Here is an 18409-nt window from a genome sequence, read left to right as displayed (position 1 = left end):
CTGAGGGCTGGGGAGGCTTCCCTGGTTTCTTCTAAGAATGCCTCCTAAGGGCTGAAAAATGTCATTCCCAGTTTACGCAGTGAAACTGGAAGTAATGTTTTTCAGCCCGTCAAGGCTTTTACAAGGCCTTTGGAGGGGCAGGGAGGCAGCGCACTGCTTCCCTGGCCCTCAGAACACCTCTGGAACCTGAGTGCCTGAATGGTGCGAGAGGGGTTCCACAGGGGAATGGATACTGGCGTGGTGTCACCCCCAGCCTGGTCCCAGGGCGTTTGTCCCCTTGCCCCCCTCCCAGTATGCCACTGATTGCTTTATTTATCTGCTAATGGTCCAATTCTATCCATCTTTCCAGCACTGATGCAGCTGTGCCAACAGCATGTGCACTCCATCCTGTGGTGGTGAAGTAGTCATGGAGGCCTCCTCAAGGTAAGGGAATGCTTGTTCCCTTACATCAGGGCTGCATTGGCTCTGGAAAGTTGGATAGGATTGGGCCCTAAGTGTATTAATAGCAATACAATATCCATTTTCCCAAGTGCAATGTTTACCCTTCGGAGTGACATCAAGCTCTGTTAAGAGGAGAAACAACAATAGATACAATGTTTCCATCATGAGACTTTTTTCCCAGTACATCAACCTTTCTCTAAATGAACTTCTCTTACCCGTGTGGTTGCAATACACCGCACTGGTGATCTGTATTCTTCTTCCATTTTTGTCAAAGCAATGATTGTTTCAGCGATAGCATTTTTTGTTACACGGGACCAAGCTTCAGACAAATGACCCTGTGGAACAAGGAGGACTTAATTTTTCCTTAGCTCATGAGTGTTAATAAATACTATCATGAAGAACTGAAAATTAAAACTAAATCCCACCCCCTTTTACAAGGAAGCATCACCACAATCAAATACACTTCCCCAAAGGCCAAAGAATCACCAAGAGCCTCAACTCTTGCACCAAGAACCTTTTTCTGGAGCAAGAAACCTGGCTTTATATCTTGTTCTGACATTTTATAAAATATAAGGCTAAAATTAAAATATAATTATAAAATATGCTCCCTTTTGTCTTATAAAATATATGGTTTATCTACCTGATTGCACAGACAGGTTGCTTCTAGAGAAAAGAAAAACACTCATTCTAAGAACAATCCACCTAGCTGAACAATATACAAAAAACGTATCAAGGCAGGATACTTTTGGTCCAGCTCTCATTAACCTTGATAAATTTTTAAGAAATCTGTGCTTGGTCAAATGTAATGCTCAAACATTTGTAAACTACTAATTAGATGTTATTGCAAGACTCAACTCAGATGCAGCAACAACAGCCCAATCCTAACCTGTGCCGGCATAGCCAGGCTGCATGGCCTGTGCTGTATAAAGCACAGGTTAGGAGGTGGTTGGAGGTCCCCTTGAGGTAAGAGGATATTTTTCCCCTGACACCATGTTGAGCCCCAAGCTGTCTTTTGTGATTCTTGTAACCATGCCAGCTGTATTAACAGAATTAAATATGGTTTCACAAAGTGGTTTACCAAGGAAATTAAATAACTAAGGGCGCAATCCTAACCCCTTATGTCAGTGCTTTCCAGCACTGACATAAGGGCAATGAAGCTCTGAGGTAAGGGAACAAACATTCCCTCATTTTGAGGAGGCCTCCGTGAGTCACACCCAACTGCAGGATGCAGCACACGTTCCATTGGCACCACTATGCCAGTGCTGGAAAGCACTGACATAAGGGGTTAGAATTGTGCCCGCAATGGCTATATAGCTGGTGCAAATCCAGGAAGACCAGATGGTTTAACACTGGGAGAAGAGTTAGGATCCTGCCCCACCCCGCCTCTCTGACACCTCTCTGAGGAGTCACACACGTCTGCCACCTGGCATAACCTAACTTGAGCTGTTTGGCCAAATGGCTGAATATAGCATTGGTGGGGCAGTGCAGGCCTCCTTGCTGGTGCAGCCTTCTCTCCAGGTGCCACAAACGTGCTTTACCATCAGTGACACTTTGGCAAATCAGTAGCCACTGCACTGGTCGAAAGTGCAATTAGGATAGTACTCAGTTTAGGCTTCAATCCTACCTTTCCTAAGAGTATGTCCCACTGAAGTCAATGAGAGAACTTCTGAGTAGACATGCTTAGGATTAACCTATTATTAAGGAACTTCAAGCTGGAGCTCAAAGTCTTACCAGGACTTGTCAAATGTGATCCTCATGTGTCAAATACTGAGTCAAGAAGAGTTTCCTGGAAGACTAATACTTCCATACTCCACCAAAAACATTGTCATAATAATGCAACATAAGTAGGAAGCAACTACATTAAGATGCATATCTGAGATGTTTCTGTACTGATACACAGTAAGACAAGGAGTGCCTCTGGTGTGGAGGCAGCACAGTCACTTCCTCACCAAAAATTTAAAAGAAAATTGTTTTCACTTGATAATGTCATCAAGGGCTGAGTGAACTGCACTTACTCAGTCCCTCTCCCTTGTCTGAGATGCCTTCTATAGGTATTGCTGCCTAGTTTCCCTAACATGAGGGATAGACTTTGGACTCTGATGGGAATTAGGCTTCTAGGTTGACCAGGGTAGCCCTGGTGAGTGACTAGGGTGATTTGGAATTATCCTGTGAATTACTTGAATGTTTATTTCATAAATTGTTTTATGTCTGTTGTGTTCCCCTCCTGCCCCTGTCATGCCAGAAGGGTGGGATAAAAATGTCTCACATAAAAAAGCAGGATTGCCAGATCTGATTAACTATGTGGTACCATGACTTCATTTCATTCTCTAACTAAATCAGCAAGGTAGAAGTCAGCCTGACATGCATACATAAATGTACCAGCAGGGGAAAAAGCCTCTTTAAAGATCTTCCTGCCTTATCTGATTAGCGTTTGGAAACTGATGGCATCAATACATAAATTATATTCAATGGCAGAAAACATAGACAAAATTCTAGTCAACTTTTTCAGCTGTACTGTAACTATGGTGTTCAAGAAGCCACCTGGCAGGTTTGATAGAGAAATCTGAAAAATAATTTCACTTTCCTCAACTGATCAAATTAGAGGTAGGAAAAAGGTGCAAATGTTTAGATTTTAAAATTATGATTTAGAATATTATGGTTTCTTTTCACTGTTCTGCATCTGTGTTAATGGAGACAAAAAGGAGCAAGAATTCAGATGTTGAAGACTTACAGCTGCCATATCTTTAATGAGTTTAATAATAATCTCTGAAATCTGTGTTGGAGTTGAGCCCTTCATCCACCAATGGCTTTCACTGCGTCTAAGATAGCTAGTGAGAGGAAAAATGATAATACAGTTGAAAGAATTTAAAGGGTCATACAGAGTAAAATTTATGTTTTACTTCAACAGTACAGTCAGTTAGAAATGACAAGGACATGCTTTTGAACACTTTTTAAAAAGATAAAACAACTTTTTATCTATTTATTGTAAAATTGTCGAGATTGTGTCTTAAATGTTACAAGTACAACTTCTACTAACCTGGAATTGAAAATCATTGGTAATGTAACTGTAGTAACTCCCTTGCCAGCTGCAGTACCAGCTGTACCGGTTATAGTGGTTCCTTTGGCCTTTAGCTGTACAGTGAGTGCTTTGGCAATACATCCAAGAAACATGTCCAAGATACCCAGCTTACTCCAATCTCCTTTCTCTGTTGAATGAATGATATCACTTATATCTGCTGGAGGTAGTGCTTTGACCCCTATGATACTAGCCAAGCGACTAGGGGTAACTTCAGGTAGCACACGCCTCAGTAAGGATGTTACCTAGGAAAAGCATCCAAAGAAACACAGTTATCTATTTTTTTTTTTCCAAAATCAAAGCATCATAATCTACGTAACTTATAGACCAGGGTTTCCCAAACTATGGGTTACAACCCACTAGTGGGTTGTGAGCCCATGCAAGATGGGCCCTCCCACCCACTCCTGCCTTTGTTTGACTCCAAACTGGAGCCATTCTGGAGGTGTGAGGAGGTCCCAGAGGCCTCTTCTAAGTTGCGCCTGGCCTGCAATCCACTCTACAGGCCTCAAAATGGCCTGCAGAAGCCTCTGAAAGTAACTTCCGAGTTTTGGAAGGCAGATTCTGGTTTGCCTCCGAAAACTGGAAGTAGTTTACAGAGGCTTCTGCAGGTCACTTGGAGGCCTGTAGAGTGGGTAGCAAGTCAGGCCTGACCCAGAAGAGACCTCTGGGGCCTTTCCTGGTACCATCAGGATCATTGGCCAAATGAGGTAGGTTGCAGGGTGCAAAAGATTGGGAACCACTGCTATAGATTTTAAGCTTTTAAAACTTGAACGTGTAGCCTCTGTAATACGTGACAGGTTTTGTACTAACCTGCCTCTGAACTCTGGGAGAAGCAGTATGTAGCAATGAGAAGAGATCTTGAAGCAAAGTCAGTTGTTGAGCCAAATACTGACGCCCTACATTTGAACCACTCAGTGCCAGCACCATGGACAGTAACTCAAAACAGTAAGCATCAGAGGAGGCATCTTCATCATTGGGCTGAGAATTAGCATTCTCCTTGCTAGAAATTGCATGCTCCCATTCTTCACGCACACGTGTTGCTTCCATTCGGATTGCTTGTACAATGTGAGCACAAACCTAAACATGGAAAAAACAGGCACAAAAGACATGTAACAAAGGCAAGCTGCAGTGAGACATAGTATGACTCCAATATAATAAGAAATAGGAACATGAGTTATAAGTCCTTTTGATTAGTCCTCTCATGAATTATGGTCTTAACTCTACATCAGCTTTTTAATTGTTATACTCTTAGCAAATTGCATATGCAAAAGTTTCCAGAAAGATAACAGAAACATGCTTCTCAACAGAGCAGAACTAAGAGTTTGTTTACACTATGTTATGCAGGGTATATTAAGAGCAAGGATTGGGCACTCATGATCCCTCTTGCAATCTGTAGAACATTTTGAATGAACCAATGCCTATATGCATATATTTACGAGAGTACGCTTTGTCCACATAATCCATTTGCTGAAAAAGAAGGTGGGTGGAGTATGTTTTGATATGAATGGAAGTACACAGGAGTCACTTCATAAAAAATGTTCTATGTGTTGTAGGAGGTGGCAGGTAAGCCCAAGTAGCGCTAGTTCCATGTTTCAGAGGGCCCTCAGCAACTGCCCTCCATGAATACCCAACTGTGGCTAGCACCAAATGAATCACACCACTAGTACCACATGAAAGCAATGGAAGCAACAGCAGTGTCATAGACCAACAGTGGGTCCCTTTTGAGGGCCCTAGAAGATCCAGGGATGCTGATGCTTGCTTGTCCCAACATATCCCTGTAAAGCGTACATGCAAAGGTACTGAATGAACTGACCCTAAGTTAAAATACTCAAGTATTATAAAAAACCACAATCCCCACTGAAGTGCTTTTAAACTGTGTGTTCTCTCTCTCTCTCTCTCTCTCTCTCTCTCTCTCTCTCTCATAAATACACAAAACTGCCAAGATAACTGGGTAGTTTTAGAGTGAATACATGTAACACTATTTCCCTTTCATTTTCTCTTCCCCTTTTCAAATTGGCTGCTGCTGGAAAGATGTACTGAGGGTCACTGTCATTCTGTACAAATAGGGTTGATCATGTAGGTATGTGCAATATAGTGGACCCTCAGTATCCTCAGGGAAAGTTCCATGAACCCCCATGGATACCGAAATCCATGGGTTTGGGCACCTGAAATCCTCTGCTCCGCTCTAGTGGCGTTCGGAGTACCTTCTGAAGGTTGGGGATGCTAAAAACCGGAAATTGTGATTTTTGGCCCTTTGGATGCACTAGAAGGACTTCTGAGGACTGTGGAGGCTGTGGTCTCCATGGGCCTTGGAACACTCTCCAGAGGGTACACGTTGGACCCACCCCATGGATTTGGAACCTGTGGATAGTCAAATGCTCCTTTGGGGGAGGTCTGCAGCACTAGTTCTTAGCTGAATAGGCTCTATCCTCTTACCCGTGTCATGCTATACCCTCTGTCTTGAAAGTCATGCATATAAAAATGTGCACAAAATATTTAGTGCTGTAAAAATTAATTATTAAAGCATACAAACCTGCTTTTGTAAATTTGTCAGTTTACTTCTGCTGAATATTATTCCAACCATATGCTCTTTCAGGTCTGCATCTGAAGTAGCCTTTAAACAAAAATATTAATATTTGATGTGAACAGGTGTTTCACATTTGATTTCTGTCATGTGAAAACCTGCTTAACATTTCAGCGGGTTTTTTCCCTTATGCATGTTACCATTTCGGAAAAGAAAATTTAACTAAAATAAATTCAAACATGTGTTTTCTTTCTCTTTTAAATAAATATAGGCAATACAGAACTTAAGCAGACAGAAAAACACATACTGTCCTGTGTGCATTTAATCCTCCAGAAAACAGTATTCATCTATTTTTACATGTACCACTGAAATATTCTGCAAGAACAAGTACACACAAAGTTTTAGGAAAGTAACTTGGTGAAACTGCTAATTCCAATTGTAGAATGTTGGGCTACCTCTCCCTATCTAGGTGATATGTTGCTAATCTTCCTGAGGAAGTAACACACTAACAATCATTGGAAAGACTTCAACAGAGAGGGCTTCAAAGAACTACAGAAGGAACAAGAGTGTTCAGCACTCTAAATAGCAAGGGATATTATTCAGAGTCCCAGACAGTCATCAAAACTTCCTAATTTGGAGATCAGAGGCAAAAGATGACTTTTCCTTTGGAAAAAGCTGTTATAGGAAGCTTATTGGCGGGCAATAGCATGAGACTAGCTTCTGTTGCTGTTTTGATATGTATGCACAATTAGTATTTGTGCAGCTAATGTCTTGGGCAGGGACAATTTTAGCATCATTTTGCAGAATCTAGAAAATCATAAACTGGCAAAACTGATAACCTCATGTCTTGTGTATGCAAGAGCTTTCACACTGAATCAATGCCTGAAAGGACATTCAAGCAAAAAAAACAACAACACTGAAAGCTTTTCCTTACAATTTCAAAGCCAAAACTTAAAGACAAAGGTTGTGTTCCACAGCAGCAACAAGCCCAAATGGAGCAAAAGCATGTCTACAGTTGAAGTTGCGCTTGATACTGATTGAGAAGTTATCACTGCTGAGGAGATAAGCCACTGCACACTTTAAAATATTCTGTTGCGTATGCACATAATATTTCCATGGATTATGGCCTAAGTATACACCAACTTCTTAGGGCAGAAGTTTTCAAACTTTCAGGGAGTTCGAAAACCACTGTAAGTCCTTGTGGGGGTGGGAGAGGCAGCGGGGGCTAGGGGAAGGCAGCGACAATTCCCAGAAACGCATAGCTAACGGGGCAGGGACTGGGGTGCACTCACCAGTCCCTGCAGCAGCCGTACTGGGGTGCGGGGAGCCCTGCGTGAGCGTCTGTAGGGCTCCCCAGGTCAGCAGAAGTGACAGTGGAGCGACTGTGCTCCACCTCTGCAAACAGGAAGTGGACGCAAGTGCTCCACTTTCACTTCCGACGACCAGGGGAACCCTGCAGACACTTGCGCAAGGGTGAGTGCATCCCAGTCCCTGCTGTCCCGTTAGCAACACGATCCTGGGGATCGTGTAGCTGCCTTCTCTCCTGCCCCTGCCCCTTAAAGGGAAAGAGGCCAGGGCCCTCAGGCGCCCCAGTCTGAATATCACTGCCTTAGGGAATAGTTTTCTGCAATGACTGCAAGTAGTTATAGTGGTTCATTCAATGCAAATGAAAACTTTAAAATGGGCTTGTTTCCAAAGGACAATTAACAGGAGAAAATTACTCTGTGCTACTTCATGCACAGTGCTAGCGGAAGATTTCTTTCCAGTACAGAATCACAAGGTATGGTTGAATTACAGGACAAGAAACACTGTGAACAAAAATGATAATGCTTTAAGAATACAAACACTAGAGGGCAATAAAAAAGGGTTTTCAAAAAGCTTGCGTAAACAGAATACTTCATCTGGATTTGGGGTTAATTTTTCCTCACACAACACTATTTGGCATCACTGGAAATTGTTCTGTGAGTAGAAGAGGCTTTCTGCTAGCCAAAGAGAACTTTTGGATCAAACAAACAAATTCGCTTAGGGTTGCCAAACATTCTTTGTGTCCTGGAATTACTTTAGCAATCCCGCGAAATCTGTATAGATTCAGCATTTATGTAGGCACCCAACATTACTAGCAAAACTTTTTACAAAAGCACTTTTGAATAGTGTGTTGGCAGACCACTGATGAACTGTTTCAACAGTGTAAGGGGAACGTGGTCTGACATGGAAAAATTAAGATCTGAAAGAATACTATTTGTTTTCGGATCATAGTAATTGTAAAATATAAATAAATACATTGTGTACTTTTTCTTCTCCTTCAGGTGAAGATAGTAAAGCTTTTTCTTCTTGCTCTGGGGTTGGTTCAGCATCGCCAGATATGAGTTTTCCAAACACCTGTTGGGGTAACATGAAAGAAACAATACAATAGGTATAATCTACAGCAGTGTTTATCAACATTTGTCCCCCAACATACTACTTCGCATGGTCCACCTATTGGAAGTACCAGCAGACTTAGCTGGTGATGATGTCATTGCCAGTTACTTCTGGATTGGGAGATCACATGCAACATGACAAACACCAGTAAGAGACTCAGGATGGTTGGGAGGGGAGGGATTTTTTAGACACATGAAAAGCGCTCGCTGGAGCTCTGCCTGTTGAGCCTCTTACCACTCTTTATCGCATCATGTCGCTGATCTCGCTGAAGGGCCCCAGGAGTCTGGGGGTCCAACTGGACACCACCCCAAATACCACTGGTGGTATGCCTAATACTGGTTGAGAAACACTGATTTTCAACATTTTATGCACCTCCATTTTTGTGTTGCAATATTTTGGCAAAACAATTTGCATTAGCTAACTAAATGCTGACTACAAATAAACAAATCCATCTCGTGGCTTTTATACAGCATTTCTATTTGGATGTTGGCATTTAACAACTCAGTGAAGAGGATGCTGGTGCAGCTTTTATTTAAGATATGTGAAGTCCCACACTGTGTATCCTATGCGGCCCGATGTCTCCAAGCGGGATAGCAGAGACTAGAGATTTTGGTCTGGCTACGATTTTTTAAATTCTGCGTGAGGATCTGTTACCTTTCAGACCAGGATATATTACTCCAGGCCTTGCTATCTGATCCTATACCTTTGTCAGTTTTGCTTTGTTTATTAAGAAAATATGGATCGTGGGTCTATCACCAAATCTATTGGGCTCATTATCTCCAACCCAAGTATTCAGTATATTGAAAGTAAGGCTACAGGGTATGGGGAGGCAAGTCCTGCATGATACCGCCTTCGAGATTTGTTTCCCTTGATACTTTCAACTGCAGTTCTCTTATGGCAGGAGGTCAGATTTCTTGGAACATCCATCCATCCAAGATTGAAGGCTATTTACCCTGGCCAGATGTAATGTTGTGCCTTCTAATGTCTTGAGTGGCAGATACAGCGGACTTGCTGCAGAGATGAGGGTGTGTGCATGTGGTTTGGGGGTGGCTGAATTCTTATAGCATATGCTTTTACAGTGAACTTGGTACCAGGATCTGCGCTTATATTACCTAAATTTGTTTCTCTCTGGTCACTCTGGTTGGTCCAATTTTGATAAAATTCTTTATTTGTTAACAGGCACCAATAAGTAGTTAAATAAGAAAGTAATCAATTATGTTAATTCTATTATTCAGAGGCACAGTGAAACGCTGGCATTCATTCTTGAGCCTTAAAGCTTTGAACTGGGTCTCACATAAAGTACAATTATACAAAGTATAATTTTGCTTTTTATGGAGAACTGGATAAGGGAACTTTTAGTTGCCCTTTTATGCATTGTTTTTATGCATTGTACTTCATTGTATTGTCTGTCTATGCCAATAAAGGTTCTGATCTGATCTACAAATAAACAAAGAACTTGCACTGAAACTGAGTGTTTCGAAACATCACACTTGACTGGAATAACAGCACAAAAAAGGCTATAACTTTCTGTTTGAACAGATCATGCCCAATCTCATCTGATCTTGGAAGCTAAGCAGGGTCAGGCCTGGTTAGTACTTGGATGGGAGACCACTTGGGAATACTGGGTGCTGTAGGCTTATACCATAGTCTTTCAAGACTGAAGGTTGCCAACCACTTGAACAGATCAAGCTGTTTTAATGCTGTATTTGGTACTAGTATTTAAAAAAAGTGACAGAAGATGTTTATACAGTATTTACATTTTCATTTGCAATCAGTACATTAATATCAATTAGAGGCCATGATTATTTCAACTTCTAGATGGGCAACCCTGTTAATCTGCTGCAGCAAACACAACACACAATCTTGTAGTACCTTAGACTAGCCAATTTATGTCTGAATAGGTTTTTGTGCATTACACCCCACTTTGTGAAGTACATGGAGTGATTAGTTATAGCACAATCTTATGCATGTTCACTCAGAAGTAAGTCTGAGTACCAAGTATGTATGTACTCGAATGTATGTACATGAATGCAGTCTATTGCACAAATGCAATATATTCCTATTATAAGGTACTGCCCACAACAAAGCACAGAATCTGTGCTAAAAAGAACACTCTGAAAAAAAAGACACTCAAAAACAGGAACAATTTGAAGAATGCATTTGCTTAAAATGTGTAGGCTTTGTTGAAAAAAGAAGTGCAGAGGATGTGTACACAATAGAGTCACACAAGAAAAATGATTAGCAGAGAAAGTCTGCAAATTGTAGCCTGAAGCATAGTAGGTATTTCTGAATGTTGCACAATTCAAAACTTAAAACCAACAAATAAATGTTGAGACAATCTGTAACAAACAAAATCTTAATTTTAAAAAGTTGTTTCTTTTTTTACATTTGTATAGGAGCTCAGAGCGGCATAAAGAGGGTTCCCTTGCTGCTTCCCATCCAAGCAAGTCCGGACTTGCTTAAGTCTTAGAAATGGAATTACTCCAGCTACTTTCAAATATTTGGTTTGATTAACAATGCTGAAAGTGAATTTGTACAATGCAATTCAGTATCTCACCTGAGATGTAATGAGTCGGAAGACTCGTAGCGTCTCAGCTTCACAATTCCTTTGCTGAGCAACACTTGCTGAGATCTGGCCTGCTATTTTGATGCTTTCACCATCTTTCCATCCCAGTACTTTCACTTGCCTAACTCTAAGAGTATTCTCTGGTCCCTTCAATTCAATTTTGATGATGTGATTATCTCCCCCGGGAAGCTCACTTGTTACCCAGCCAATATGTCGGGAATCCAAGTCAACCTAGAGCACAAAAAGATGGACAGATTTATAGGAAATACATTACCTAAGTAACATATATGTAAGTAACTAGCAAATAACAGATCTAATGGATTGGTTCACACATTCATGTTCAGAGACAGCTGATGAATATTTCGTTTTCAAAGTTTGGTTTTGTTCTGCTGTCTGGAATCTGATTTATTTTGCTCTTCCTGCTATGATGTTTCTGTTGATATGTTTTAGTTTTTGGATATTATTTAACATTCCAGTTTTACTATTTTGCTCTGCTTTAAAACCCCAGGGGGGCTTGCACGTGAATAGCAGGGATGGGAAGTCGAATCAGGTGACTTGAGTACGAGTTGCGAAAATCAGCGTTTTTTGCTGACTCATGTACACTTAAGTCAGCTGCGCCAATGACTTGAAATTGACTCAAATCTGAGGCCACTGACTTGGCACTTGGTACCATGCATGCAGACAAATCTGTGTCTGGGTGTGCTTGCTTACTTTTTTGTGGCATGAAAGACCTCATTGGGCCATCATTCAGACCAGGCGAGCAGCAGGGAAGTTCCAGCCAAGAGGCAGGGAAGGGTTAATGTTTTGCTTTTGCATCCAAGCAGGAGGGGGGAGACAGGAGTGGGCTTTCTTGCCCATCTCTGAAGGAACTGATGATCATTGGAAGAAGGATTGGCAGTCTAATTTTTTTCTTTGGATAAGGGAAGGCAGGAGGAGGAGCCCAAAGGGGTTCTTGCATTGGAATTGACTGGAGAAGCCCAGGGAAAAAGGTGGTGGGGAAGTGGGGAAGGGGGTCGCAGCAATCACACTCTCCAACTGCATGGCTGCTGTAAGTGCTGTTGTTACTCTGGATGAGGAGACCCTACTGAATGACCAGTGCAAATGGGACTACTTCTGAGTAGAGCTGCAAAGGACTGGGTTGTCCTGGCAAACTTCGCAGCTGCTGCTGCGCATAACCCTCCTCCCTCTTACCATTCTGTCCCCCTTCTCAGGCAGTTTGTCCCACCCCTTCTTGCCCTGCTTACAGATGGGATGGGGACAGCAGGAGAGTGTTTAAAGAGACTTCCTACACACACGAAACCCAGCAGCAGTGCATGTCACATGTAACAAAAAGACTTGTGACTCAAGTCTTTTCGAGTTGCTAAAAGAAGGGAGAAAAGGTGTTAATTCTTTCTCACATCTAGTTGCTTCTTCTTCTGATACAAAAAAGAAACAGTGCAAAGAAGTCTTCTCTGTCATGGAGATCAATTTGTAAAACTGTCTTCTCAAATGGTACTGTATGCACAGAATGATTTTACACATCAAGATGTATGCTATTCATAATTGCAATAAATGGTTTAATTATTTACCTGTTTTATCCTGCAAAGATCTTCCACTGTTTTGCCAATTAAAAAGGTCATTGAAGTAACTTTGTTCTTCAAAAAGGAAAAGAGAAAAAGTTTTCAGATGCCTATATAGCAACGATTCCATGTTTTAACATAAAGCACATGAATAAAGTGTGTTATATTTAGGAAGACAGTGAAAAACGGCATGTTTGGCAACAATGAAACACTGTGCTGCTGAAAGGATGTTAAATCTTTAGGGTGCAGCATTTCGTTGTTCATGCTGGCTAACTTGCTTGAACCAATCTGATCTATTTGCTATACATTGTTCATATCACACCCCGACCTCTACAACATCTGACATCTATGGTAATGATTTTAGGATAATTTTTTGGGTCAGTGGATTGACCATCCTTCCATTTTCTAATGTATGATTTTTTAAACAAGTTCACTCTCTCAACGTAACGGTTTTAGCAAGAAAAAAATGGAAGCTCTTTAATTCCTTGCTTAATCAGAATGCACCTGGGAACATTTCAAAGAATGAGATTTAACTCTTACCCCAAGATCCCGTGAGTTGTCAACATGGACAGACACATAGCGAACATTAATTCCTTTGACACAATTAATTGTAATGTTTTTTGTCTTGTTTTTATCTTCATCTCCTGATTCCCAGAAAGTTTCAGTTGACCCATCTGTCAAACTGCCAATCATGGCGGGTCGGCTCGAAGTTTTAATATCAACTATGCTAGTCAGGTCTTTTAGACAAATTACTATACATGATTCCTGTCAAAAGAGTGATATTTCAGAGTCAAAGAGACAATTCACAAGCGAAAAAGTACTAGTCACTTTAGTGGTACAAACAAATTTAATAGAACACTGACAGTGAAAGAAAAGACTTGTACATATGGCAGGACAAGAAATGGAAGTCCATATTAGAGTGTGGTATCCCACTCCCCAATCAATGTACACAAGGCAAAGTGCAAGAACTGATTAGGAAAGCTGTTTTGAAAGAAAGTTTCAGACTCTGCCTCCCTCCCCAATTAATAAAATATACTCTCTTATCAACACTGGTATTGCCTAGATAGCATGCCTCACAGTTAGGAACTTGACTCCCCAAAATGTGCATTTTTCATTGACTTGTGAGTCGCACATGTGGAAGAGACTTGGAAAAATGCTTGAGTCAGGGCCGTCTTGACTTGGCACTCGTCCCCATGCATGTAGACCTGTGTCTGGATAGGCTTGTTTACTGTTTTGGGACGTGAAAAACCTTGTGGGGCCATAATTCAGACTGGGCGACACGCAGGGAGTTTCCATCCACAAGGCAGGGAAGGATTAATGCAGAGGTTTTCAAATTCTCTCGGTGTTTGAAAACCACTCTAAGTTCTCGCCAGGGGGGGAAGCAGTGGGGGCGGGGGGAAGGCAGCGACACAATTGCAGGATTGCGTCGCTCAGGGGGCTGCAGGAACTTGGCTGCACTTAACAGAGCCTCCTGCAGCTTCCTGCAGGTGCGGGAAGCCCTGCGTGACTATCTGCAGGGCTCCCCGATGCTTCAAAAGTGAAAGTGGAGCGATCGCGCTTCACTTTAGGTTTAGCAGAGGTGGGACATGATCACTCCACTTTCACTTCGAAAGCTTTGGGGAGCCCTGCAGACACTTGCACAGGGCTCCCCGCACTCCTGGGAGGCTGCAGGAGGCTCTGGTAAGTACAGCCAAGCTCTTGCAGCCCCCTGAGCGGCACAATCCTGGGGACCGCACCACTGTCTCCTTGCTGCCCCCCGCTCCTTAAGGGGAAAGAGGCTGGGGTCCTCAGACTGGGGTGTTACAATGCCACAGTTTGAAAAGCCTTGGGTTAATGCATCTGAGCAGGAGGGGGGAGAAAGCTCTTTTGCTCATCTCTGATAGGAAGGAAGGAAGGAATGGATAATCTTGAACACAAGATGGGAAGTTTGGTATTTTCTTTGGCTGAGAGAGGGCAGGAGGAGAATCCCAAGGGGGTCCTTGCCTTCAAATTGGCTGGAGAAATCCAGGGAAAAAGGGGGTGGGGAAGCAGGGCGGGGGGGGGGGTTGTAGCAATCACACTTTCCAATCACATAGCTGCTGTGAGCTCCATTGTTACTTGGGAGGAGGAATTCCCACTGAATGACCAGCGCAAATGGGACTACTTCTGAATAGAGCTGCAAAGGATTGGATCATCCCGGTAAACTTTGCAGCTGCTGCACCTGACCCTCCTTGCTCTTGCTGCTTCTGTTCTGCTCTCATTCAGTACCTCCCACCCATCCTGCCATGTTTTCAGATGGGTGGGGAGATCAGGGAAGTAAGTAAAGAGAACTCTGTAACACACACACCCCTCAGCAGCAGCCCCATCTTTTCCACAGTGGGCTTTTTAAAGGGGGGGGATTCAACTCAAATCTTGAATCGTAAAGGGGTGACTCAGCGATCTGGAAAGCACCCCCAGTATGGCTTGTTTTTGAGTCGCGTTTGGGGGACAAACACTCTAGACTCGAGTCAAGCCGTGCTGGATTTGCCCATCCCTGGCATGCCCAAATCATGTGAAACAATTCAATGCCATTAAGTTATGCATTACAATCTGAATGTGCTTTTAATACGTTCAGGGGAAATATCCACCGGTAAAACAAAACACTGCAGAAAACTATGTTTTAAGAGATTGCACCTATTTATACTAGAAACATATGCTGATGTGTAGCTTTTATTAAACGTGGAGATATCTTACCTGATTCATAGCGTCAAACCCAGACTGTACGCTGATACTAAAACTTTCTTCGCTATCTCCATCATCAGATTTGGACAAAATGTTATTAATGTGGTGAAAGACATTGCTCTGATGCAGGAACTGATGGTCTGACTGCTTGAATTTGAGGCTCCAGCATCTGAAAAACAAGTTAAAAGTAACCAACCTTGAAAAAAGTAACTATGAGAACACCACCAGAGCACACTTCATGCAGAACCTGAAAAAAGACATTGCTCTAGTACAGAGGTTCCCAAACTGGTGGGGCATGAACCACCAGCCAAGGGAAGTCCTGTGTCTGCCCCCTTAAGGGATGGGGAGGAGTGAAGGCAGCAACGACGTCGCCAAGATTGTGCTCCTGCAGCCTCTGCAGCTTCAGAATAGCTGTTGCGTCCAAAAAATCCCACTACTTCCTGTTTCCTTTGGGAAACCAGAAGTGACGTTTTCATGCCTTTTAAGGCATTCTGAGGCCTGGGAGGGCTCCCCCAGTAGCTCTTCGGGGGAGGGGGTTCAAGAACAGATCCCCGCAGATACCGAGGTCCCAACTGTATATTACAAAGTTTTAAGTTTCATTTAAACTTCTCACTGCTCAGATACTTTCAGAGATTTTCTGTATTTAGTACCTACCTCAGAGCCATCTGCTGTAATGAACTTCCACTTGGGAGTGACATCATGAGGTCAGAGATTGTCTGCAGCAGGCGGTGAAAAGTGTGGGGTAAAGGATGAGCAGCCTCACCGGCTATTACTATGTCTGACAAAGGGTGTTCACAAACTCTTGTATCCTTTTCCTATAAATTCAAAACACCACAAGTAACATGCAGTAATTTAAATCGCTGCAATTAATAGTCTAGCTCTTCCCAACATTTTCCTTGTTTCTACTGGATGCCTTTTGGCTGCAATCTAGTTTACTAGTTTAAGTGGTTCAGCTTACTTGTCCTGCATTTTCTTTATTTGCTTTATTCTCTTCATCCTCTTCTTCCTCAGGTTCCACAGGGGCAGGAGTAAGAGAAGCCACAAAATGCCAAAGAATGTCATGAAGAGAAGTTGTTTGAATGACATTGCAGAGAAGCCAGTTAAAAGCCTAGAAACAGAAAGTGGTACAGTTTAAATCGCAAGAAACAGATACTGTAGAGAACCTAATAATGGGATTCCATGACTATTTCACAGGGACAAATGGCTGATAGAAGTTTTGATATTTTAAGATAAAATCAGTCAGAGTGAAGCTCTCAAAATTTTAAGAAAAATTCAATACGGCTGCCACCAAAAGCAATTTTTAACACAACTTCCATTTCAGAATTCTGAAGATGTGTGTAAACAGAAGAATGAGGGGTCAAGAAAATCATTTTTGACAATGCAACATATCTTTAATAAATAAAAACAATAAACATTATTTTATGGAAATTTTCATGGATAATTGTAAGCATCTTTTATAAGTACTTCCATTGTTAAGAGGGACTCTGAACAAACTGCAAATGAAATGATTTTGTACCATTTTTATTCAGAAAAGCTGAGAAAAGTAAGTCAAAGCATAATAAAGCTTGACAGCACTGATGGTATTATAGACATGATGTATCACTGGAATGTTAACACTTCATAATTGTGTGGTTAACAGGTTGAATTTGGAAACAGTATGACACCATTCAGAGCGCAATACCATAGTCTTCTGAGACTGAAGGATGCCAATGATGAGTCTAATAAACTTGCTCTAGTACACTTGGGAAAAGTGTACTATATGATAGAAAAGACGCAAGAACCACTTGAGTGGCTGTGTACTTGAAGAAAGAACTGAATATGGACAGAAAAAGCTCTACAGATGGTTGTGCTACTAAGATGTCAGATTCCTTCGAGTTGATAATCAACTTAATTTAAATATGTGTTACACAGAAGGACAACTAAAACTAAAATACGTGTTACATAGAAGGACAACCCTCACGTTCCTTTATATTACTTCCAGCCTCCTATCACATGTTTACCCTTGTATACATGTGACTGAAACCTTATGAGAGAGGAAAACAGCTTGTAGTGGAGTGGTATGAAGTAGAGAAAAGGTTGAAAGGGAAGCATTTAGCAATCTCCCACCTTTCCTTGCTGTAACTTTACTCTGAATTGCTACTTATATAGCTTCATCTATAAGATATATTTAACAGAAGATTCTTTGTTTGCAAAGTTTGTTCTCTATTAAGGAGATCAATGATTGTCATCAGGGTTACAACAGTACAGGTTTGTGACTACACAGATCTTACTCATACGCAGAATCTATATAGTCAGGCTAGGTCATCTAGCATTTATCAACTATATCAGGGGTGGCCAAACTGCAGCTTGTGGATCACATGCAGCTCTTTGACAGATAATGTGTGGCTCTGAGAAATATGTTGGCTTAGTTCTTCTTTGCATCACAATTAATGTAAATAAGAAATTTTCAAGTTTTAAAATTATATACCAGGTACAAACTAAGTGTCCACTAGATCAAAACATAAGTTTAATGGTAAGTAAGAATTTAAATGCTTCTTAAATATTGTGAGTCACAAACATCTGGAGTATATGATACATGGTTCTGACATTAAGCAAGTTTGGTCACCGCTGCTCTACACATTGCCACTACAGTGGAATAAGAGGTAAGTCAGCCAATACAAGCAGACTGCATTGCGGGAGCATCAGGTGTGTTTGAGTCTTATACTATTACTTGAGCTAAAATTCTAATTTTGGGGAAAAGAAAAGGGTAATCTAGCTTGAGTTCTTGATTGCAAGTACTATTATACCAAAAATACATTTTCTGTACAAACTGATATATAAAATATAAAATGATATTTCTTAGGAAGGTAACACATTAAATACCTCCATAGCAAACACACGGCAAGCTGATTTTCTTAAAGCTTGTTTCATTGCTATTTCAAGTCCCTCCAAGTCATGATGCTGGATTACAAATGCCAGGACAGGCCACTGGAAATTTCTCTCTCCTTTGGAAAGAGAGCTGTGAGCAGAGATTAACCGAGAAAGTTCAGGAGATGGATGTCTCAGAAGAGAGGACCCAACTTCTATTTAAAAGCATAAAAATAGGTACAAATCAGATGGCTTAATTTTTTTGTGGCTGTGCAAAT

At 41.6% G+C, this 18409-nt stretch overlaps 1 protein-coding gene across 1 annotated transcript in view; it reads right to left on the bottom strand.

The window, feature by feature from the left end:
- MYCBP2 (MYC binding protein 2) overlaps positions 1-18409 on the bottom strand; it is a 187656-nt gene that overhangs the window by 18842 nt on the left and 150405 nt on the right. The window contains exons 61-73 of the mRNA XM_066618790.1: positions 18147-18346; positions 16243-16392; positions 15939-16099; positions 15297-15453; positions 13125-13349; positions 12594-12659; positions 11017-11256; positions 8322-8420; positions 6051-6131; positions 4328-4594; positions 3479-3762; positions 3173-3269; positions 657-776 (exon numbers count right to left, since the gene is read on the bottom strand). Coding sequence (XP_066474887.1) covers positions 657-776; positions 3173-3269; positions 3479-3762; positions 4328-4594; positions 6051-6131; positions 8322-8420; positions 11017-11256; positions 12594-12659; positions 13125-13349; positions 15297-15453; positions 15939-16099; positions 16243-16392; positions 18147-18346 — 2147 coding nt within the window. The remainder of the gene's footprint in view (positions 1-656; positions 777-3172; positions 3270-3478; positions 3763-4327; positions 4595-6050; positions 6132-8321; positions 8421-11016; positions 11257-12593; positions 12660-13124; positions 13350-15296; positions 15454-15938; positions 16100-16242; positions 16393-18146; positions 18347-18409) is intronic.

Source organism: Tiliqua scincoides, chromosome 3 (assembly GCF_035046505.1).
Source record: "Tiliqua scincoides isolate rTilSci1 chromosome 3, rTilSci1.hap2, whole genome shotgun sequence".
NCBI lineage: Eukaryota > Metazoa > Chordata > Lepidosauria > Squamata > Scincidae > Tiliqua > Tiliqua scincoides.
Note: the sequence above shows the minus strand (reverse complement) of the source record. Positions and strands in the feature narration are given on the sequence as shown.